Source organism: Protopterus annectens, chromosome 2.part1 (assembly GCF_019279795.1).
Source record: "Protopterus annectens isolate FY-2018-M chromosome 2.part1, PAN1.0, whole genome shotgun sequence".
NCBI classification, from domain to species: Eukaryota; Metazoa; Chordata; order Ceratodontiformes; family Protopteridae; genus Protopterus; species Protopterus annectens.
Genome location: NC_056729.1, coordinates 1,913,745,188 through 1,913,769,854, shown reverse-complemented (window position 1 = coordinate 1,913,769,854; position 24,667 = coordinate 1,913,745,188). Strand labels below are relative to the sequence as shown.

At 42.6% G+C, this 24,667-nt stretch overlaps 1 protein-coding gene across 1 annotated transcript in view; it reads left to right on the top strand.

Moving 5' to 3' along the window:
* Window positions 1-381: 381 nt before the first annotated feature.
* Window positions 382-24,667, top strand: part of LOC122794690 — a 123,055-nt gene continuing 98,769 nt past the window's right edge. Inside the window, exon 1 of the mRNA XM_044063319.1 lies at window positions 382-643. Within this exon, the coding sequence (XP_043919254.1) occupies window positions 403-643 (241 nt within the window). The 5' untranslated portion in view covers window positions 382-402. The remainder of the gene's footprint in view (window positions 644-24,667) is intronic.

Here is a 24,667-nt window from a genome sequence, read left to right as displayed (position 1 = left end):
AAACATTCCAGTGGCATTTCTAAAGTGTTGTGTAGGATAATTCTTAGGTGCTAAGTTTATTGTTATTGTACAGTTTTATATTATACTGCGTTTATACATTTATTTCATTATGATCTGTGTTGTGATAGGAAAAATCATTATATATCTTTTGCCTGACATCTGGGTCATCACTAAAAGTGTCTTCAGAGCAATCTACCAATAAAAATGAACACATAAGGAACATTTAAATAAACTGCATTAACGTGCTGTATTTTTTTCAAATGTTTTCTGGGCACAGAAAGTCATGTGTTTTTACATTATGAAAGCAATTTTTCAGCAAGAACATATCCAAGATGTCAGATTCTTGTATTTAAGTATATTTTCTGTCTTTTTCTAGGGCTACAGAAATGTAAAAGCTTTAATATGACAGTTATGTTTGGTTATGGTTATGCACTAGTTACATGGCCAATCGTCGGCTGTGTTGACAGCTACTTTCTACAGCTCTCTGCTCTAGATGGTTATACTACACTACAACAACAAATAGTGTATGGAGGTTCTGCATCATTTTATGGACTACAGCTTTGTTCTAGCTATAATTTAACTATCCAGGCTATGTTCCAAGGTGAAAACTGCCTTCCTCTGACACAGGAGTTTACATATTTTGGTAAGTTTATTCCTCAGGTCCTTAATTTGATTTGATTTTTAACCCATTTTGGTGCAACAAAACAGAAATGAATCATTTCAGAGACAATACTGGATGGTACAAATCATGGCAAGAGAATGAAGTAAAAGTAGTTGGAATCACCAAACATAATACACAATTTGGTAAGAGCATGTCCACCTTGGGTCAAAGGTCATAGGCCTCAAGACCACACTGCAAGCATAACCTTCCCATACTACTAAGTACCTTTCACTAATGCAATAATAGGCAACACACACTTTCAAACCTCTGTCTAACAGTTTCAGGGTTCAGGGGTTGGTTCTGCTTGACTCTCTCTCTCTCTATGTGGAGTGTGCATGTTCTCCCTGTATATATTTGCATTTTTCTGTGTATTCCAGTTTTTTCAACCTCCAGAAACAAGTTCATGTTCTCTCTGTGTATTCCAACTTTTCCAACTAACAAAAACATGTAGGGTGAATGGCTACGCTAATGTATTCATGTATATTCCATTTTCTTTGTCATTGCATAGTCACTGCTGAAAAAGGTCATCAATGGTCAGCTCTTTTACACAGTTAAAAACTGAATAAATTTGTTTAAAATAAAGTACTGAATAGCACTTCCTCTTGAGATCTTTACTGAGGTGCTATCATTTATAAGTACTCATAAATAGGTTTGGGCTGCTCTTTCAAAATGTGAGGTTTAAGTTCTATGATTGTGAATAAATTGTTACTTATTCTTTCTCTATGTCTTCAGTGATTACACATTTATACTAGTTTGCAGTTTTATACAGTGTTAAAGGAAGTTCCATGCTAGAATGCTGTTTTTTGTGTTTTGGGCCTAGGGACACTTCTAACAGTGATAGTCATACTAGAATGCTGTTTTTAGTGTTTTGGGCCTAGGGACACTTCTAACAATGTTAGTCATGCTAGAATGCTGTTTTTTGTGTTTTGGGCCTAGGGCACTTCTAACAGTGTTAGTCATTCCTTCCGTTTAAAAACTTCAGGTGTTAAGTTTTATTTTTCTAAAACATTTATTTTTCCATTTAGATGTTATAGAAATCTTTTAATTCCTTCTAAGCCGTTTCTGATTCCTTTAACTGGGACTTTCTTCATAGATGCTTGTTTCAAATGTTATTGACATTCTTTTCATTAAAAAGTATACACTGAAATTAATTAGTTTTTACATTATGATCATGTATTTTTTTCTTCCAAAAAAAAAAAAATAAATAAAAAAAAATAAAAAACGAATCTTTGCATATTTTTTCCGTTTATTGTTTTTGGAGGCCAACTGTTTTTCAAGAGGAAGTAGAGTTTCTATGGGCGAACCTTGGAAACAATATTCCTGCCTAGAACAGGCACATTCAGAGAATTATGCATTTGTGCAAGGCTTACACTTCCACTAAGTATTTTATTTTTGTGAGGCTTCCTCCAACACACCTAGGCATTTATATCAAAAATCCTTCTCAGTACAGGTTTTGTCTGTTACAAATATATAAATAAATATAAGAGTTTGGTGAGCCAACCATCCATTCCTTTAGAACTACCCTTTCCTCCTTTTTGGAGAATTTGAAGGGTAATGCAGCTAAAAAGAAACATGAGCTCCCTAAGCATCCTAACTTTTCTTTTGCAACATTTGAGGTAGCATAGAATTTAGAGTTTTGCAACCTCCAGTAATATAAACTTTCAAGTTAAAATTTTTAATATCGTCATCTCTCACTTGGCTGGTGAGTTTTAATCTTCAGCCATAACTGCATTGTAATTTGTAGAATCAGAACCAGTCAAAGAAGAATCCATTAATCTAGATTGTAAATCTTCAATGCTGAAAACGTTGCCACATGGTCAGGTTTCTACCTCATTTATCTTTGATTTTGATTATGGCAACTTTGCATTAGCTTTTTTCAAGGCTTGGGCAATGTCTTCCTTTGACCCTTCCCTTCTTCTTCTTCTACTTTCTCAGTAAGGAATGTGGATTTGATCATTGTTCATTTTCTAAAACCCAGGACACCCAATACTTCCTCATCAGACACATATATTTGTGGACCTGGTCCCAGGAATGCTGGGGTCAATAAATATGGCATCTGAGTTGGTGCTGTAACTTGTATAAATAATCAAACCTTGGACACTGATGACATCACTGACAACCACGGTTCTCATACCAATCATTCAGGCTTGAAGTTCCTAATACCACACCTCCTGGTCTCAGTAGTGGCTTTGGGATTAGTAGATGTAGCCTCCAATGGTGAAAACTGGCTTCCACTTTGTAATCACCAGTGTTAGAGCTACTGGAATAAATGCCGAGTACTCAGGCCTGGTCACCTTGAGGCTAATGAATTTTTAGTACTACTCCACCAACAATCTTTGTTGTTATGCAAGCCTAGTTAGTTTCCACTTGTATCACTCATGTTACTGTCAGCACCAGAAAGACATGCCATTGAGCTCAAAGCTCAACAAGCTTTTATAGAGAACAGACAAACTGCAATGTTTTAGCAATACCATATGACCATTTTATCAGAAAAAGATGTCCTTCCTCATTTAGAGACTCAACCCATCAGAATATTCTCAGGAAGGCTACACGCAAGGAATATCATACGAATTTACCTAGCATATCTCACAAGTTTGACTTAGATGAAGAGGATGATACAGATCCCCCTGTTTCCCCTTCTGATGACCTCAGATTTTACATAATCCTAGAGATGATGCATCATCGAAGGTGTTTTTCATTTTCTTCTTTTCGCACTAGGGTATAAAGATAATAGTACAAGCATTGCCTTTTATCACATTTTATTTTATTTTTTAAACTAAAGTTATCAGGAAGACTGGGGGTGTGCATATGATATCTGGTGGCTATGGGCTGGTGCTGGATTAAATTGCGCACTCCAATAATTATGTATGTATGTATTTATTTATTGCATTTGTTTACCGTGAAAGTCCATTGGGCCTAAAAGAGCCAATTTTCAGTGGAGGCCTGGGGAGAAAAACTCCAATAAGAAGATAGATACAGAAAATATTAAACATTAATTGGTACAAAAGTAGATACAGTTTACACATAGTGATTACAGTAATATATACAGAATATATACATAAAAGCAGGAATTTTGTTGGCTGCTAGATGAATTCAATCAGAGAGGTATAAACAGAGATACATTAATTAGTATTATTATACCAGTATCAACAAGTGATGTAAAATAATAATTATTAAGAAATATCATCAGTCAGGAGTAGCAAAAAGCATAGGAATTTAGTTATCATATAAGGAGAAGGAGGACTTTAGGTTATCGAGCAGGTACATAGCCAGGAAGAGTGGAGATAATTTTTTATTATTTGTTTGAAGGTGATGGTGCTGACTTGTTTCTTATAGAAGGAGGAAGTGACTTCCATAGTTTGTTGATGGTGGAGTAGAGGAGTTCACCAGCAGGTAAGGTGGACTTTTCTACTTTTAAATGTAGATGATTTTCAGATCTTAGTTGCCTGCTTGGTTGGTATTGGGCAAGTAGTGCTGAGAGAGCAGGACAGTCTGTGGGTCTGTAAATTATTTTGTGTGCTGTAGTTAGTTGGGTGAATGAGAGATGGCGGGGCAGTTCCAGCCAGTCTAATTGTTTCAGTGAGCTACAGTGGTGAGATGAGAATTTGGCCTTGGTGGCACATTTGGCTATTCTGTTGTAACACATATCAAGTTTAGGTTTTGCAGAATTTTGGATATTAGTGAGGAGAGGGGCCCCATAAAGTAGAGAGGGTAATAAAAAGGTGGTTCCAAGGGTTTGTCTAGTATAGAGGCTAAGAAAGTGTCGGTGCCTGTAGAGCATACTGAGCTTTTGGTGTGTATTTTTGATGTTACTGTTTATGTGTAGGTCAAAGTTAAGGTTTTTATGTATAATAATGCCTAGTAATTTAGTGTGTGGGACAACTTCTATAGTGGTATTGTCTTAGACATGTATAGTGAAGAAAGTTTTATATAGAGGAGTGGTTTTCTTAGGTGTAAACAGTACTAGTTTCTTTTTTTCTGATTTAGGGCAAGATGATTCTTAAACATCCATGATTCAGTAAAGGTGAGGGCATTCTGGGTGATTTGCTGGAGTTCAGAGGTGGGATTTGCAGTGCATATTATTGTAGAGTCATCAGCATACTGGATTAATGAGCAATGTGTGAGAGTGGAGTGAAAGTTGTTAATAAAGATGCTAAATAAGAGAGGACCAAGTATGGAGCCTTTGGGTACCCCTGTGGAAGTATTGAGGAAGGGAGAGTAAGATTGTTGACATTTGGTAGATTGGTGCCTATTGGAGAGATAGCTACTGAACCATTATATGGTAGGTGGGGAAATGTGGAGCATGGACAGTTTAGAGAGGAGGACAGTATGGGAAATGGTATCAAAAACTTTGCAGAGGTCTAGGAAAAGTGAAGTGATTATTTTGCCAGAATCCCGTGCCCGGTTAAGTATATCAAAGAAGGAGAGGAGGGCAGTAGTGGTGCTGTGTTCTGGTCTGAAACCATGTTGAGTGGGTGAAAGAATCTGGTTTTCAAGCAGGTGGTTGAGGTGTTGGGCATGGATGCATTTTCCAGTATTTTAGAGAGGGGTGAGAGAATTGCTATGGGCTGAATGTTTGTGGTGTCTGTGTTGGTGCCACCTTTGTTTAAGGCGATAATGAATGCTTTTTTCAGATGTCTGGGACTAGAGATTGTTTAATTGATCTATTAATGAGCATGCTGATGGAGTATGCTACAGAGTTTGCAGCTAACTGCAGGAAGTGTGGGGGTAGATTGTCAGGGGCCAGAGTACAGGGCTTTAGCTTAAGTAAAGTTTTTTTGTTGTGGCAGTGGGTATGGGGGAGAATATTAGGTTGGAGTCAAGGGTAGGATTGTCTTCTGGCATGATTTGGTTATCAGCTGTCTTGCTGGTGGTGGTGTTAACTGTAGGAAAGGTTTAGGTTAGCTATGGTATCAATGAAGTAGGAATTGAAGAGGGTGGAAAATTTGGCGGGGGTATTGTCTGGGTCAGGGGGTGGGGTGCTTTGAGAGCCTGGGTGTAATAACTGGTTAATGGAAGACCAGAAGTTTTTGGGAATTATCTTTATGTTGGCTTTGTAGATGGAGATAGTGGGGTTTTTTATCTCTGGTTATTAGTCATTTTGCCTGGTTATGGAGTTGCTTGTATTGCAGTAGAGTTGAGGGATCTTTATTTTTCTGCCATGATTTCCAGATTTTATCCCTTGTGGACATGACTTTTTGGTTGATTTTGAGTGCCTGCTTGCACGGTTATGTTTTATTCATTTTTGGCAGGTGGGTGCTTTCCTATTTAGAATGTCTAGAAATGTTGAGTTAAAGAATGAATTCAACAGCCTCATTAAGTGGTAGAGATTTGAAGGGTTCCCAAGTTACTTGAGCTAAGATTTCATTAAATATGGATGGTTGAAACTTAGTCAAATTTCTGGTTGATTTGTTTTGCTGTTGGCCTGGGGTTGGAGTAGATTTGCTTAGGATATGTACTGGGTGGTGGTTGCTAATGGCATTAGGTAGTATGCCTGCAGTGGTGATATTATTAGGGTTGGACACTAAGATCCAGTCTATTGTGAAGCCCCAATTGTTATTTTTGTGGAGTCTGGTGATGTCTTGAACTAGTTGGGAGAAGTTGTAAAGGTTTATGTTTTTTGAGTGGTTCTTTTGGGCAATGTCTAGCCAATCAATGTTTACATCACCTAGGATTATGGTTTCATTACCTATGTTTTGGTATGTCCAGTCAAGTTTGTTCTCGAATATTGGTATGTTGTTTCTTGGAGGAATGTACAGAGCAATTATGCAAATGTTTTTATGATTGTTAAGTTTTAATATAGAGATTACTATGTCTGCTGGGGAGAAGTTGGGTGTTGGTTTTGAGTAGGGAATTAAAGTATATTTGTTATAGAAGAGCATTGCTACTTCCCCTCCTCTCTTGTGGGGCCAGTTTCTCTTAGGTATGAGTAGCTTGAAGGGAGAAATTCTATGCCTTTTACATATGATTTCAATTACATTTCAGTAGCTGCTATAATATCAGGTTTGTTTCATGAAATTCATGCCTGGTGTTCAGGTATCTTGTTTCTAAGGCTTTGGAGATTTATGGTTGATAGCATGATAGCAGTTTACTGTGGCTGGGGGAGGGGCTGGCCTGGGTTGGGTTGTATATCACTGCAATGGAATATAATGCTTTGGCAAATTACATGGGTTATACTTATCAGCTTTTTCCTAAAACTGGTATGCAGTAGTTGCTACTGGCGGTGTGATAATGGGGGTGTCTTTGTAGAGGTAGACGTTTTACTTTGGATAGTACAGAGGTATTAGCTGTGAATAAGCTAGGGTGGATGTCAGAAGAACTTGATCAATTTGGTTTATTTGTGGTGGTCCTACAGGTGGGTGTAGGGGGTATACTGGGTGTTTGGAAAGTTGTGATTATTGTTAGGAAAGAGAATGTAAGTGAGTGAAGTGAGATCATAGTAATAGTAGTGATGGACATTATGGTGATTGAGTGCAGTGTGATAACAGAATGAATAGGAGCAGGATAGCTAGAGTTTAGGGGGTGGAGCAGTTTATGGCCCTATTTGGAATGGGTGGGGAGGAAGAATAATTAGAAGGTAGGGTATGACTGGTGGAAAAATTAGAGGGTTATGAGATAGGTGAAAGAGAGCTGTGGGAGGGGTCAGGCTAGGTATACAGTTGATGTTATTGGGGGAGGTCAGGGATGGAGCAGGGTGAGAAGCAAGTGAGCATAGTGAGTGAAACTGACCCAGCCCTGCAGGGACAAGAGCTGAAAAACTATCAGTTTAAGGTGAGTAATAAGCTTAAGATATCAGTATCTAACAAAAGATTAATCTAAGTAGCTCTGGAATGCTTTAAATGAGTATCATTGTAAGCACACAAACAGGGTTGTTGGGAAGTAATAGAGAGAGTTGTGATTAGTATAGAGAGGATACTGAAAGTAAAAGCAAAAATGTACTAATTTAAACAATGAATGCTTGGGACTGGAAACCAGTGTGTGTGTGTGTGTGTGTGTGTGTGTGTGTGTGTGTGTGTGTGTGTGTGTGTGTGTGTGTGTAAGGCTAATTGAAGGTATTATGACACCATCTAGTGGCACTTCGCTGGAATAACAGGGAGTGGAGAACACTTCCTTGTTGTGCACACACATCTTTTAACACTAAGCTTTAGAATTTTACAGAAACTAAGTTGTAATTCACCTACTGCAACAGAAAAGCTGTAGGGTATCATCTTCTCATTTCCCGGAGGTTTGATTTAGTTAAAAGATAGCCAGTTTCAGTGGACAAAATAGACTTTGTTTTTTTTTTGTTTTTTTTTTTTTTTGCAGTTTAATCCCAGGTGGAGGGACACTCAGTTAAGAAACCCATGCAAACTGAAAATACAGTTAAATAAGGCAAAATTAATGCAAAGGAATGTGAAGTGGAGAGCATGCAAGGGATGCAGATAAAGAGGAAAATTGGTTATATTGCACAGATTGTAAAATTTATTAGCTTCGTAAAACCACAGACTATCATATTAGCATTAACATGCAGCATCTAAGTCAACTGATAGCAGCTGTACGATTCAGCAGTGAACGCACACATGATATATTGCATTGTATGGCTGTTCTAAGACAATACTTCTGCAGCTATGTTACTGAATATGAACTACAAGCAAAATTAACCGCAGTCACTTAGTCTTCTATAAAAGCAATTGTAAATTCCAATCTTTATGTCTTCTAAGAACAGTAGTATGCTGCAGGAATGCTTACAGAAGCAGCCAGAACATGAATAAGCTTTGCAAATAGTTAACAGGATTGCTATTTTCTTACAATGTTTGGTTTAAAAAAGGGTTGTAACAGTTTTGGTACTCCATAAAATCAACTCATGTGACAAATATGTGGTGGATGATCTAATAAACCAGAAATGCATAGGACTCAGAACTACACGTGAAAACTTTTTTTAAAAAGGTAACAATGTGGAGAATGTTTGTGAGAATTGTTGCAAGTTACATGAACTTTGATCTGTACTAAAAATAAAGTGAGACAATACTGAGAACAGCTGCTTATGTTGATATAAAAAGGTTGTTATTATTATTGATGGAGTGAAGAAGTGCCTGGAGGAATTACATTGTCAAAAGATGACTATAAAACCTGGTGGCATGTTAAGCATAGAAAAAAACATTATACTCGAATGAGGCACTGATGAAATAAAAACACAAATAAATAACAAAGGGAATATCATGTAATCACTCTGCAGCTTTCAGGTAAAAGTTACTAACTAAGGGGTGAACTAAAAATAATTGAAAGGCAGGTTACACCTAATAAAATATGAATCATTACAGAAAATCAAAAATTGTACCATTCTTACATCAGGTAAAAATAGAAAGAGAATTGTTACTAAACAGAAATTCAGAAAAAAATTATTTACCGGTTTTGAGCAATTAGGAACTGTTATAGCAAAAAATAAATAAATAAAAAAAAACAGAGAACCAGATTAAACAATAAATTATTTATTCAAATACATATTTTTCAGATGTAATTATAGTTAAAAAGTGTGACACTCTGAGGAGGATAGAAATAAAAATATGGAAAGCATCTTCTTCTTTCGGCTGCTCCCATCAGAGGTCGTCACAGCAGATCAACTGTTTCCAAAAATATGGAAAGGATAAAGAATGTTAAAATACATTAAGGTTTACAATGTTCAGAGCATGATACAAGCTCTTCTGACATTGTAGTTTCACCATTGGAAAAAAGGGATATTATACATTACAATATAATTATGCTGGATAAAGTAGATTAGAAAATGAAATTAAAAATACAAACTGGAAAAAAATATGCAATAAAGAGATTGTATTAATTGTGGATGGAATGTATTAAAACATTGTAATAAATAATTACAGGACATAAAACAGGCAATAAACACACTGCCGGATTCACGATGGCTTGCATGGAGTGTACGAATAGAGTAAGACTCCATGCAGCCATCATGTCCGACGAGCGATCCAGGAACAGCCTGTAGGGGCGTGTAAGAGAGCTCCTAAAACGTCTCCTACACGGACAGGGCTGGGATATGCAAATTACCTCACTTGCAGCCGAAAGGCATGCAAATGAGGTAAATTTGCGATCCAGGAAGCACAAACCTGTCCGATTAGGAGCCGTGTTAGCTGCAGAAATGTGCTCAGTTGACAACTGAGTACCGTTCTGCAAATAGCACAATGGAGCCTTGTCAGCTCCAAATAAAGGTTGCATATGGTTGAGGAAGCATGCCAATGGCCAAATATACAGCCATTGCAAATGTTCCCAGATGCAAAATTAAAATAAAAATACTTTTTTTTTCCCCGGCGATTTCCGATGTTTAAGCATAGCGCAGCGCCACGCAAACGGGGTGCGCTAAAAAATCATAAAATAAGAAAATAAAAGCCACAAACATGGAATCTATGAAAATTGTTAAATTACAATGTAAGGGAATAGCAGGCTGAAGACAACATGGCCACCGAGTAGGGGTTGCTAAGGGGAGAAGCCCAGTCTAAGACATGTAACCAAGCATTAGTAGGCAATCCTATGTAAATGAGTGTTAGGATAGTGAATCGCACTTTTACATAGCAAATGAGCACAGTCAGTGGAGTGTAGGAGTAGGATATGGGGAGTAACAGAGTAGGAGATAGGTGACATCACAAGGGGGTATGTATGAAAGTAGTGAAGCTCATTGGAGCAGAGTGGCATGTGTTAGCTGTCAGTTAGACATCATGGAAAGAGGTGTGTCAACAGGTAGGCCAGGGAAAGCCAAGAAATGGAAGGTGCATATTGTGGATAACACCAAAGTTTCTTGCTGAGCGGGTATGCTCGTGTGTGCGTGTGTAAACCCGAGTAAGACAGAGTGTGAGTGAGAAAGCGTGAGTGCGCGTGTTTAAGCTGGAGTAAGCATGTATAAGGTTGTGTAAAGACCTGTGAGCTTGTTTGTGCTGGTGTGTGCGCGTTTTAACCCGAATAGGCAAGTATTTGTCTGTCTAAGCATGTGTGCGCGCGTGTGAGCTGCTGTGAGTGTGTTTGCGCTTGTATGCGTGTTGCTCCTCCCTGAGGAAACAGAAAGGAAAAAGGAAGCACAACAAATAGTAGGAAGCTACCAGGGAATACTAGTAGAGCTAGCAGGTGAAAACCATCAGAATCAGGCAATTACACAGGCAGAGCACTAGCCCAGCCCAGCACTTAAAACTCTGCAAACAACAGTGCAGTTTGTTTCTCTCAAGAGACACTGCAACACTGGAGTAAGCTACTAGAAGTGAAAACTGAAAAAGCTTCACTCAGACAAAAAGTGCTAGGGGCTGCCATTGCTGTTATAAGGCGACATATGCAACATGCTGAGGGTGGTGACAATGCAAATGCTGCCAGACAACCCACAGTGAGGAGACGGAGAAGAGTGTACAGGCCCAGGGTCACCTACCAGGGGTTACATGAGCTGGAGATAGTGGAGCACTATAGAGTGGAAAGAGACCTCCTGCAGCAAATTGTTGAGCTGTGCAGGCCACGCCTCACACACAGAACCAACAGAGAGGAACCCATCCCAGTGGAAACCAAGGTATGTGTTGGCCTAAGAATACTAGCAACAAGTACCTTCCAGAGACCAACTGGTGATATGATGGGGATATCACAGGCATCAGCATCCAGGGTACTGCACCAGTTCCTGGATGCCATGTCAGCACATGTCGGTGATCATGTATATTTCCCCAATTCCCGTGAGGTACTGGCCAGCAATATGCATCTCTTCCAGCAAATAGCAGAATACCCTGAGGTAGTGGGTGCAATAGACTGCATGCATATACGCATCAAAGCACCAGCTGGTGAGTCGGGTAGGGCCTACATTAACTGCAAGGGCTTCCCCTCCATCAACTGCCAGGTCGTGTGTGATGCCCAGGGCATAATAATGAATGTGTGTGCTGGCTACCCTGGAAGCTACCATGATTCCCATATCTGGCATCTGACACAGCTGTACTAGAGATTTGCCAATGGGGACATCCCACATGGTCACTTAGTGGGGGATGCTGGCTATGCACTGGAGCTGTGGCTGATGACACCCATCAGAAACGCACACACACCTGAACAGGAACGCCATAATGAGGCACATGCACAAACACGAAATGTAATTGAGCATGTGTTTGGATTGCTCAAGTCACACTTCCGGTGCCTGGACACATCTGGTGGAGCCTTGCAATACTCACCAACTACATGTACCCAAATTGTCATGGTATGTGCTATCCTACATAATATGATTCTGCGAAAACAGCTGCAGCAGGACCAGCATAGGCCTGGGCCAAACAGTCCCCCACCTTTGCCAAGGCCATCACAGGCAGAGCGTGACTCAGAGGAGGAACAACCTGAGCCTGCCCCAGTAGGCAGAAGGAGGCGTGCCCAGTATGCCTTGGCCTTGGCAAAGAGGCAACGCATAGCACATACACTGGCTCAGTAGGAACCCTGGAAATGATACCTCTCTCTGACTCCCACATATAGTGAAAGGGATGCCTAAGTTGACACAACTTGCTTTCAAACATGTGCAGGGAGTGTAGTATGTGCATCCAACATAGGCAGCCCTGCAGCACCACCTGAGGCATGATTGCCATATGTTAAGCAATATAAGGTAGTGCTAAACAGCATTTACCACCATGTAGTATATGCAAACTTGATGACCTTGAGTATCATCCTACCCTCACCAAACATGATGCCACAATATGAAGACAAGATGATCAATTACAACAATTGGCTTAAGTATTGGTGTCAGTGAAAGGGGATCCAATGCCTGTCAGCCTGGGATGACATGCTCGACAAGACATGATGCTTTGCTAGGGATGGCTTTCACCTGTCACCTGTGGCCTTTTGGATATTGCCAAAGGCTCTTGTCACCACCATAGTGCCATTTTTAGGTAAGGCTCAAAAGACAAACCCACCTCCATAGGTATCACAAGAGATAAGAAAGTATAAGTAATGCTACTCAATGCCAGAAGTCTAAACTGCAAGATGCATGCACTCCATACTCTCCTCAGCATGGAGAATGTTGATATCTGTGCAGTAACAGAAACCTGGTTCAAGGCTCCCAAGAGCACCCTAGCACTAACAAGTTACACCTCATACCATGCTTTACAGCCGCAAAACATGGAACAAACTACAAAAGGAGGGTGAGTATCAATATTTGTCAAAGATACCCACACTCCCAGGTTGGTGGCACAGCATGAAGCATCAGAGACTATCCATGTGCAACTAACAGTGGGTAAAACCACCTTCCAGTTCATAGCCTGCTACACCTCCTAAACCCAGGAACCACACTTGGCCGACTGGAGAACACATGAAAATATGAAGGTCTCCCAAAACACCATTATATTGGGTGACTTCAACTACCCAAACATAGACTGGGAGCATTACCCTAGCTCCAACACCCTAACCCAAAGGTTCCTAGAATTTATAAACTCAAATGCTATGGAACAACTTGCTACCACTCCCACAAGAGGGGAAAACATACTGGACCTGATCATCATCAACATGGGGACTCTATGCCCAAGACCAGAAGTGTATCCCTCACTGGTAAGATCAGACCATAGAGTAATCTCACTGGATATTCACATCCCGACCCCAGCCCATGGCCAGAAAACCACAGTGAAAAATTTTCACTAAGCAAATGTCACACTCCTCAAAACCGAGGTGGAATCCTTCACAGCCCCTGTGCCTGTGGAAAATACGTCCCAGACCTCAGAACCCTTTATAAACGCATTCTATGAACACCTTCAGGAATGTATGGATCATACAATCCCAAATAAAACCAAGACCCAATCCTCCAAAGGCAGGCATCCTGTCTGGTGGACCCCAGCCATAAACAAATCATACAATACAAGGAGGAAGCTACTATATGATAGAGCAAAATCCCAAAAAGGGAAGGCATCTCTGATCAGTATTATTGAAAAACTACGGCCACACATAAAATCATCTAAGGCCATCTTTGAGATAAAAATTGTACAGGACACTAAGGATAATCACAAGGCTTTCTTTAGTTATGGTAGGAACCTGGGTGGGAATTCCCAGATATGCTCAGAATTAGTCCAAAATGACAAACAATACACCAAACCCACAGACATTGCCAACATCCGAGCTGACAGGTTCAGCGCAAACTTCTCCCCCACTCCCCACCAAAAGGGCAAATATCTATCCCAGCAGATTGCTGGCCCTCTGACATCTCAGATGCTCAGGTAACAGCCAGCCTCTCCAAAGCAAAACACACAGCATCAATGGGACCAGACGGTGTCCTGGGCTGTGTCCAACATGAACCCCAGGAACAACTGAACACAAACATAAAACCGCTGTTCAATCTCAGCCTTACCACAGGATATGTACCCAAAGAGCAGTGTACAGCAACAGTGGTCCCTCTCCACAAAGGTGGTGCCTCAATGGATACTGCAAACTATCGCCCCAGAAGCCTGACTAGCTTGGTCTGCAAAGCTATGGAAAGGATCATCATGGACCTCAGAAATAAAGATATTGGGGACCTACAGACACTGGATCCTACCCAGTTTGGCTTTGTTAAGGGCAGATCCTGCCTCTTAAACCTGGTTGAGTCATTTGAAACAGTCACCAAGGCTATTGACGAGGGGAAGGTGGTCCACACAGCCTACCTGGACCTCGCAAATGCCTTCCATACAATACCACACTTGGTCATTATAGATAAGCTCACCAGCTTCAATATAAACCCCTATGTCACTAGATGGGTTGCAAACTGGCTCAAGGACAGAAAACACATGGTCAGAAATGCTGGAGCCATGTCAGACCCCAAACCAGCTGCAAGTGGCATCCCACAAGGCTCAGTCCTTGGACCTCCCTTGTTTGGTATATATTTCTCGGAGGTACAGGCCAACACAGAAGGACTGTGGCTGAACAAGTTTGCAGATGACTGCAAACTGGGCACCATAATTGACCCTCCAACTGACACAAGCATCCTACAAAAGGGCCTCATAGAAACAGACAACTGGTGCCAGAGCCATGTCCACAAGCTAAATGCAAAAAAATGTATAGTCATCCCCTTTGGCAAAAACTAAGTGCCCACAAATTACCACACAGGTGGTAACCCATTAAGTATGGAAGAAGTGATAAGGGACCTGGGGACCCAAGTTGATAGCAATCTTTCATTTGACAACCACGTGGCCAAAGTGTTTAGAAAAACATTTCATATAGCCCACCTAATCATGAAGGTATTCACATCTAGATCAGGGGAGGTCATCGTGCCTCTTTACTCATCCCTCATCAGGCCCATAATTGAGTATAATGCCCCTTGTGGGATGTACCTTATCAGACACCTGCAGCAGCTGGAAAGACCACAAAAGTACCTGACCAGGAGGATCAAAGGGCTCAAACACATGCCATTTGCTGCCCGGTTAAAGAAACTGCAGCTCCACTCAGTGGCATACCGCCTGCCTAGAGGTGATCTGTGCCTGATGTATAAAGCCATGTCCAACCTGGAATCAATGGACATGCTGCACCTCGGAAAATCAGAATCCCATCAAGCTACGCGCTCAAGAGACCTGAACCTCAGGACTGAAATAAATAGGACATGCTGGAGTGACAGATTCATAACCCAGAGACTCCCTCCACACTTGAGTAAACTCCCACTCCAGGTTAGCCAGAATCCCTCATTGACTCTCTTCAAGAGGAATCTTGATGAGTGGATGGGAGATTGTAGGTTTACCCTGGGTATCACTTCTATGTCACTGTTAGACAGAGGCACAGTATACTAACCTTGAAAAATGTCATGGCAAACTCCACTTAAAATGTGTGTTGAAAGCCAAACACACTCTGGCTAGGATTATAAATGCCCTAGGGCAGATAGCCTAGTATGAACCTATGAACAGAATCACACACACCAACTAGTACAACTGTGGTCAATGTGGAGTAATGTTTGGCAATGTCCACCCAAGTTGGTGAATACACAGCAATGTTGGACAAGCCTGGTTTAAGTAGGCCATAGCCAAACAAAATGCAACATGCTCATAGTTGCCCAACTGGCCCTTAACCAGTCTGGTCTGCTCTGCTCAGTATGAACATTTAAAGCAGTGATGGGACTCAAACCCATGATACTAAAGTACTGAACCACTACACCATGACAGTATTGCAGTGTTCAGTCAGTATGAAAGAATGTTGACAAGTCTTTGCAAACTATCTCATGGAAACCCTGCAGGCACAGCATAATCCCTGTTGAGTTATGACACAAAGGAGTCTGGCAGTAAGAACACAACATGACTTCCAACACACACAGTATAAATGTCAATACTGGTCATGTTCACACACAACCACAAATGTAGTGGACTTCAGATCACAACATATGGAAAGGTCACACTGGGCATGCTCACACACTTGGATAAATGAGACATATGTCAGGCAACAAACCATGGAAAGCCTGAACTGGACATGCTCACACACTTAGGCCATGTCTGAGTATAGCAGTCGGCCACAAATATCTGGCAGTTGTATGTGTTAAGCCAGGAACCTCCCACGATCCAGAAATCCACCCTGTGCACACAGTTAAATGACAACAGACACATATATTAATATACTAGAACCCTGTCATGATCAAACATGTTATGCAGATACATAAGTTGTTCATAGAAACTGGGAAAGCTACAGCAATAAAGACCTGCAAACAGTATCAGCAACAAATATTGTGCATCCCCAACATAAACATAGCTACAGAGGTCGATACTAGGCTGTCTGCCCTAGGGAATTCATAAGCCTAGGCAGAGTGTATTTGGCGTCCGCCTCCCCAGTAGAGTAGCCTATTGTGCCTCTGTAAAGTAGGTCACAGAAGGCACCCTTTAAGGCTAGTTTGCTGTGCCTCTGTCAGGCAGGGACACAGTGGAGATCCCAGGTGTGAATTTGCAATTTCCCATCCATGCGGCTGGATTTTGCTGGAAGAGGGTTGGCGAGGGGCTATGTCTAACTTTAATTGGGATTCAATTCCAGAGTGAGGGGAGCCTCTGGGTAATGAATCTGTCCCTGCAGCATGTCCTATTTAGTTTTGTGCTGAGGTTTAAGTCCCTGGAGTGTGTAGCTCTAAGGGTCTTGGATGTTATGAGGTGGAGCATGTCCATTACTTCTTGGTTTGACATGGCTGTGTACGTCAGGCATAGATTACCTCTGAGTAGGCATTAAGCAACTGAGTAGAGCTGGAGATCCTTTAGTTGAGCTGCATAGGACATCTGTGTGTAGCCCATGATCCTCTTGGGGAGGTACTGTTGTGGTCACTGTAGTTGCTGCAGGTGTCGGTTAAGGTACACCCCCAAAATGGGCATTGTAGTCAAACATGGGCCTGATGAGTGACTAGTAGAGGGCCACAATGACCTCCCATGATCTACATGCAAACCCCATGTGATAAGGAGGGCTATATGAAACTTTGCAATGACTCTTTCAATGTGATTAGCAAAGGAGAGGTTACAATCTATGTTGGTCCCCAAATCTGTAAATACATCTTCTGTACTTAATGGATTACCACTTATGTGGTGATTTGTGTGCATCTTGTTTTCCCCAAAGAGGATGACTATGCATGTCTTAGCATTTAGCACGAGGCCATGGCTCTGGCAACAAGCATCCATCTCTGTGAGACCCTTATGGAGGAAGCATGTGTCAGCTGCAGTGTTGCTTATGGCCCCTGGTTAGCAGTCATCTGTGAAGTTTGTTAGACATAATCCCCCCGTGTTAGTCTGAACCTCAGAGAAGTACATACCGAACAGGACAGGTCCCACAACTGAGCCCAGTGAGACAGCAGTTGAAACTGGTCTGGAATTGGACATGGCACCTGCAATTCTGACCATGTGGGTTCCATCCCTGAGGCAGATAGCAACACATCTAGTGATATAGGGGTTGATATTTAAGCTGGTAAGCATATGTATGATGCCTGAGTGGGGTATTGTGTTGCAGGCTTCTGCAAGGTACAGGTAGACTGTGTGAACTACCTTGCCCTCATCCATGGCTTCAGTAACCATTTCATAGATGTGAACTATGTGTAAGAGGCAAGATCTGCCCTTAACAAAGCCGAATTGTGTATGATCCACTGTCTGGAGGCTCACAATGTTTTTGATTATGACTTCCATGATAATACGCTCCATAGCTTTTTCTACCACACTAGTCAGGCTTATGGGGTGATAGTTCCTGTGGTCCGTTGTGGCACCACCTTTTTGGAGTGGGAGCACTGTATCTGTATGCCATTCTCAGGGTACATATCCTGTAGTAAGGCTACGTTGGAACAGTGACTTAATGTGAGTGTTCAGGTCTATTCAGAGCTCGTGTAGGACACAGCCTGGGACACCGTCCGGTCCCATACATATGCTGTGTTATTTGCTGTGGAGAGGACACCTTTCACCTGTGCATCTGTGATGTCAGGGAGGTTGCATTCATTTGGGATGGGCATCTGTACCCTTGGGGGGTAATGGGGGGATGTTTGTGCAGACTCTGTCTGCCAGGGTGTAGGCTATGTCCGTAGGTTTGGCATATTTTGTGCTGTTATGCAACAATTCAGAGCGTATCTGGGTTGTTTCCACACATATTCCTGACATAACTAAAGAAGGCCTTGTGATTATCTGTAGTGTCTGGTCAATTTCACTGTCAATACGTGCAAGTGATGATTATATGAGGGATTGAAGTGTCTTGCCAATACTGTTCAGAGATGTCCTCCCTCTGTGGGATATTGCTCTGTTATGTAGTAGCTTCCTCCTTCTGTTGTACAGCTTATATATGGTCGGGGTCAACCAGACAGGTCTCTTGTTTTGGAGGACTCATGGTTTTATTTGGGATAGCATGATTAATGCATACCTGCAGGTGCTCATACAATGTGTTTGTAAAGGATTCTGCAGATTGGGCTGTATTATCCTCCAGCACGGGGCCTTTGAAGTATTACACCCCAGTCTTCACAAGTGCAGAGTCTGCTTTTGAGAAATTCTTTACAGTGATTTCCTTGGCTGAGGGTGGGGACGGGATATGGATGTCCAGGGAAAGTTGTTTATGGTCTGATCTTAATGAGGGTTCTACCTCCGGAGTGGAACATAGAATCCCCATGTTGGTGATGATCAGGTCCAATATGTATTCCCCCTTGTGGGTGTGGTGAGTGGTTGTGCCATAGCACATGGATTCACAAATTTTAGTGGCTGTAGGGTGATGTTGTTGAGGGCCTGAGTAGTATCCCCAGTCAATATTCGTGTACCTGAAGTCAACCACTATAATGGTGTGAGTGAAGACCTTCATACCCTACACTGTTCCCAGGAAAGCCGAGTGCAGTTCTTGGGTATGGGGGGGGGGTGGTCTGAACTACACACCAAACCAAAAGGCAGTTTTGCACAATGGTAGTTGTATATGTGTGGCCTGTCATGCTTAGTGCAGTGGTACCAACCCAGAGGTGTGTGTATCTGTAATGTATATGGATACACCCCCTACTTGTGTTGTGTGTTACAAGTCCTGTGGTCATGAAGCATGGTATAGAACATAACCTGGCAGTGCCAGTGTGGATATGTGACCCTGAACTAGGCGTCTGTTAATGCACAGATATTGTTATTCCCCCATACTGAGGGATAGTAAAAGATGTACATTCCTCTTTGGAAAGACTGATGATGTCAGCACCCTATAAATATAGCAGGAGAAGGGAAATCATCCAGTAATGCGAATAGCGCGCTGCGCTAATGTGTCTCTCTCAAGTATCATAACATAGTTAGGTAGGGGTTTAAATCCTGCAAACGCTGTGTGTGTGGGGTGGTAGGGGGGTGTGTAGGTATGCAATTCTCTGTGAAAGGAATGGCCTTTTTGAAGACTGGGATAACGCACTAAAAGATGTACATTCCTCTTTGGAAAGACTGATGATGTCAGCACCCTATAAATACAGCAGGAGAAGCAAAACCCTCCAATAATGCGAATAGCGTGCTGCGCTAATGCATCTCTCTCAAGTATCATAACATAGGTAGGGGTTTGAATCCTGCAAACGCTGTGTGTGTGTGGGGTAGCGGGGGGTATATGTATGCAATTCTCTGTGAAAGGAATGGCCTTTTTGAAGATTGGGATAACACACTAAAAGATGTACATTCCTCTTTGGAAAGACTGATGATGTCAGCACCCTATAAATACAGCAGGAGAATGGCAATCGTCTAGTAATGCAAATAGCACCCTGTGCTAATGCAGCTCTGTCAAGTATCATAACATAGGTAGGGGTTTGAATCCTGCAAACGCTGTGTGTGGGGTGGCAGAGGGGTGTGCATGTATGCAATTCTCTGTGAAAGGACTGGGATTACACACTAAAAGATGTACATTCCTCTTTGGAAAGACTGATGATGTCAGCACCCTATAAATACAGCAGGAGAAGGGAAATCATCCAGTAATGCGAATAGCGCGCTGTGCTAATATGTCTCTCTCAAGTTTTATAACATAGTTAGGGGTTTGAATCCTACAAATGCCATGTGTGTGTTTGTCACACAGTACAGTTTGTCAATGTGTTGTGTGTTTTGCTTTTATTATTGTATGACATATTATTATAACAGTAATTTCAATGCACACATCAGGTATGTGTGCCACATACAGATATGTACCTGTGACCTTTAATAGTTCCTATGTGTGAAGCCTGCCTCATATGAATACAGTTGTTACCTTTGCCAGAATGTGCCGCAGCTTACCAGACCTTAGGCCATACATGTATATTGGTGACAATGCAGGCTACTGCAGTGATCTGTGTCCTAGGCCAACTATGTGACACACACCCATGAAAGCTTTGATAGATTAATGTGGGTGAGGGTTCGTGTCTGGAGTATATGTCAGACATGTTAAAACACAGCAAAGTCTGTGAGTGATGGACATCCAGTGTAGGTGTATGGCAACTGTTGCCGATATGCATACAGGCACCTTCTTGCTTAGGTGATACACCGAGGGACTGCAGAATACCTTTGGAAATGTGAATATCACAGGATAGACATGATAACACCTGTCCACATGTACACACCATTACCCATTCTACATGATGGGTGCTACCACCTACATGGTACTGTTGGAATACTATGTTAACTACATGCTGATGACAATGCTACAGTTGCATTACAGCAATACAGCATGGCTTGGACAACAGGTATCTGTCTGTATGATACCCTTGTGGTGGTTAGGTGTGTCATGTGTAGAATGCATTGTAGGCCACTGTATGCATTTGCAGTTGTGGATGGACATATCCATAGCATGCTGACATGTACGTGAGACTGCTATATGCCAAAGAGTATTGTTCCCAGGAATGTGTGGGGCTCAGTAAGAATGGCTACTGGTATAGTGTAGTACTGCAGGGATATCACTGACACCAGGTTCCTACATCTGTGTATCAGTTGAGGAGACACCATGTAATGACCACTGAATGTCAGGCTATGTAGGTTGTGTATAGTACCAGAATCCAGACCATTGACATTTGGAAACCGTATCACCCACAGCATACTGTCAAACCATGTCATGTTCCATAATAACCATGTTCATAAATGTACACCTGCAACTCTGTGCTGCAAACATCACACATGTACTGTCCACACCCCAACACATGCAGGCACAGGTACACACAACAGCCATGTGGCACATGTGCAGACAGTACACTTTGGGAATTAACACTGGTGTATACAACACTACAATGACAATCATAGTTAATGCATCATGCATGCTCGAATATACCCACAACGATATCATTACACTGTACTGTTAATAACATGATATTATTACTACAGTGCTATTTAGTCACCCTGTGCATCAGCACCATGCTATCCTGTTCCTGCATCAATGTTACAGATGGCAGGAGGTGGCACAGTTTCATCATATGCACAGGGTGTGTACTTGGTTTGCCAGAGTATGCCATTGACACATCCAATCGACATGTATGCGTGTGTGTGTGTTAGTGAGGGACAACAGTACAACATGGGGCAATGTTGATGCGATGTGCGTGTGTATGTGTTAGCCCTAGGTGTTAGCATTATGTGTGTGTGTATGCATGCACACAGTTCCACCACGTGGCTGCCATATACGGGTGTTTGTGGACAGCCACAGACTGTACCTGCCAGGTCATACAGATCACTGTCTCTGGCCACGGACATGGTACCTGTGCCTGGCAGGGGTGCTACGGACAGTATCAGGTACTAAGCCAGACTGGGTACTGTCATCAGAAGCAGTGGGTTGTTGACTGGACACATGTCCCTGCTGGGACTGTCCAGAGCCACGTGCACGTGGTCTTCTAGGACAGAATAATGACAGCACAGACCCAGCATTGCTGGGGCTGGTACTGGCACTAAGGGAGTGGCTGCGGGTTTGTTGTCATCTGCAACGACTGCCAGCTGATGATGTTGCTGGCATACATCCACGTAGATGCCTCAACCATCCTGCACTGTCCTGGCTCCTGGACATGTAGTTGTGGAAGAGATCTAATGTGTCCCTCCAACGTCTATCAATGACCTCGCTGATATTACAGATGGCAGCCGCAACGTCACACATAGTGTCATTCATAGCGGTGCGATGTGCTCTAAGCTCCCTCAGACCCTGTCTGGTGTACCGTTCCATACGTGCCTGTGCCTGCATTACAGCCCGGAACATAGCTGAGGTTGAAAGACCTCTGTGGGCACGTCTAACAGGGGCAGTACGACCAAGGATGCTCCCACGAGAACCCCTGGACATCTGCCTGTGTGGTACCATGTCAGGAATCTGGCCATGGCTGCTGTGCGGGGATGCATGTGCCAATGATACCACACTACCCTGGTCAATGCCCACTGTATGCTGTCCCTCAGCTAAGGACATTGGTGACAATGGATGTATCGGCAGGATGACTGTGCGCATTGATGGGGTTGACTGCTGTGTAGTGTCAATTGGCTGACCAACGACAGACCCTGTCACACCTCCCTGTGCCATTACACATGTATCATCATTATCACTATCCCCAGCAGTGGCTTCAGGTTCCCTGCTGCACTCCACCAGAGCAACATCAGAACCTGTGAGAAGATGATAGGAAACACAGTTTTCAAATGTGTACACTATGTTAGCACACATGCACACAGGCACACAGGCGCACATGCACACATGCACACAGGCGCACATGCACACATGCACACATGTGCTCAGGCGCACATGCACACAGGTGCACATGCACACATGCACACAGGCACACATGCGCACATGCACACAGGCACACATGCACACATGCACACATGTGCACAGGCGCACATGCACACAGGCGCACATACACACAGGCACACATGCGCACATGCACACAGGCACACAGGCACACAAGCACACAGGCACACTGCTCTGTACAGCAGATACAAACACAGACACACCTGCAATCCAACACATACACAATACTGTTTGAGGGTAGGTGACAGTATCACAAGGAAAAACATCACTGCACACGTGTCAGCATGCAGATTATGTTTTGCACAGGAACATGCAGTGCAAGTGTAGACATACCTTGTTAATAACAGTATACGTGTACTTGATGCTTGTGTGCAGTTGTTCTGTGATTGTCTCCACCCTGGGACACAATGTGTACAAGGATATAACAATGTTGTGCAAGTGTTACAAGCTGTGGGTGCATATATTTGCACACACACACACACACACAACACATGACGGTGCTATCCAATAACTGCTATGTGTACTTTTGTGGTCAGTGGAACTGGATGTGGTGTAGTAACGTGAGCCATGATCAACATGCTTCTTGTGGTCTGTCAACAATAATAATGTGTGCCAGACAGGCAGCTAGCATGCTATACCTGAAGTGCAGTAACATGACTACATCCACAATTACACAGCCATTTGTTACATGGGTGTGTAAGGTGGCCAATAGTGAGCATTGCCTAACATGAATGTATTATTTATTCAAGACTGTTGTACAAAGACATGATAGGCTTCTACCCCTCAAGTATATTATGTGTGCTGCGTAGATGATAAGTGGGATACTGAAGGGTGGCCATACAGCAGGTATCATAATTGGACATGTGTAGCAGGCTAAGATGTACTGTCTATGCCAAATGTGTGTGTTGTGTACATGTGTATCAGGTATGCCTATACAATGTCCAGTACTGTGTTGCCACACATGTGTGTCATGCTCTGTGTATTGCATGTGGGTGAGGCAGCTACTGAGAATAATGGGATATGCATAGTCTCACAGCAAACATGCACAGCATGCATTATGCGTAGGTGTGTTACATGTGCACACACTACACCTCCATATGACATGCGCATGTCATTAGCAATGGTATTGTTATTACACACTCACCAGCATGGATTGGCTGCCTTGCTGTCACTCTAGAGGGACCTGCAAAAATATGAGAGTGATTACCAGTGGCCACAACTGTGCCATTGATACTGTGAGTATGATAAAGTACAGTAGTACAACAGGTGGCTTTCGCAGGTGTACAGATTATGCTCAGAATATCAATCTTGCAGAAGAATAGGCAGGTTAACAGCTACACACACAGTACATATCTCACACACGCATAAACTACCAGTACAGTGAACAGTCAACTACAGATATGGCATGTTACCTGCACACTCCATTTCAACATGCTGGGTGGCTCTGGCCTCCATGATGACACATGTTTGTGGATGTTGTTGTTGTTGTTGGCCTGGAGCCACAACACTTAGGAGGTTCTCCTCCACACTGGTGAGGGGGAGTGGATAGGTACCCCACCACCTGTGGCAAGCTGTTGTCTGTGGATATCAGACACATGCTGCCAGACATGGCTAATTAAATCACTGCAGTGATGGCGTACCTGCTCATATGTCTGGTTATGCATGCCTATGTCATTTACCCGACGGACAAGATCTTGCACAGTGCAGCCATCTCATGCTGGTTCTGGCTGGTCCTGGAAAACAGCACAGAGAAATTCTGCACCAGGCTCTGGTGGATCTCCTGATCCTCTGCTGCTGTATAAGGTGGGTTACGCTGATGCACCATCACCCTGGAAGGAAAAGAAAAATAGGTGAGCAAGTCATGTGGCACACTTAATATTCTAATGTAATGATATCACTTAACTG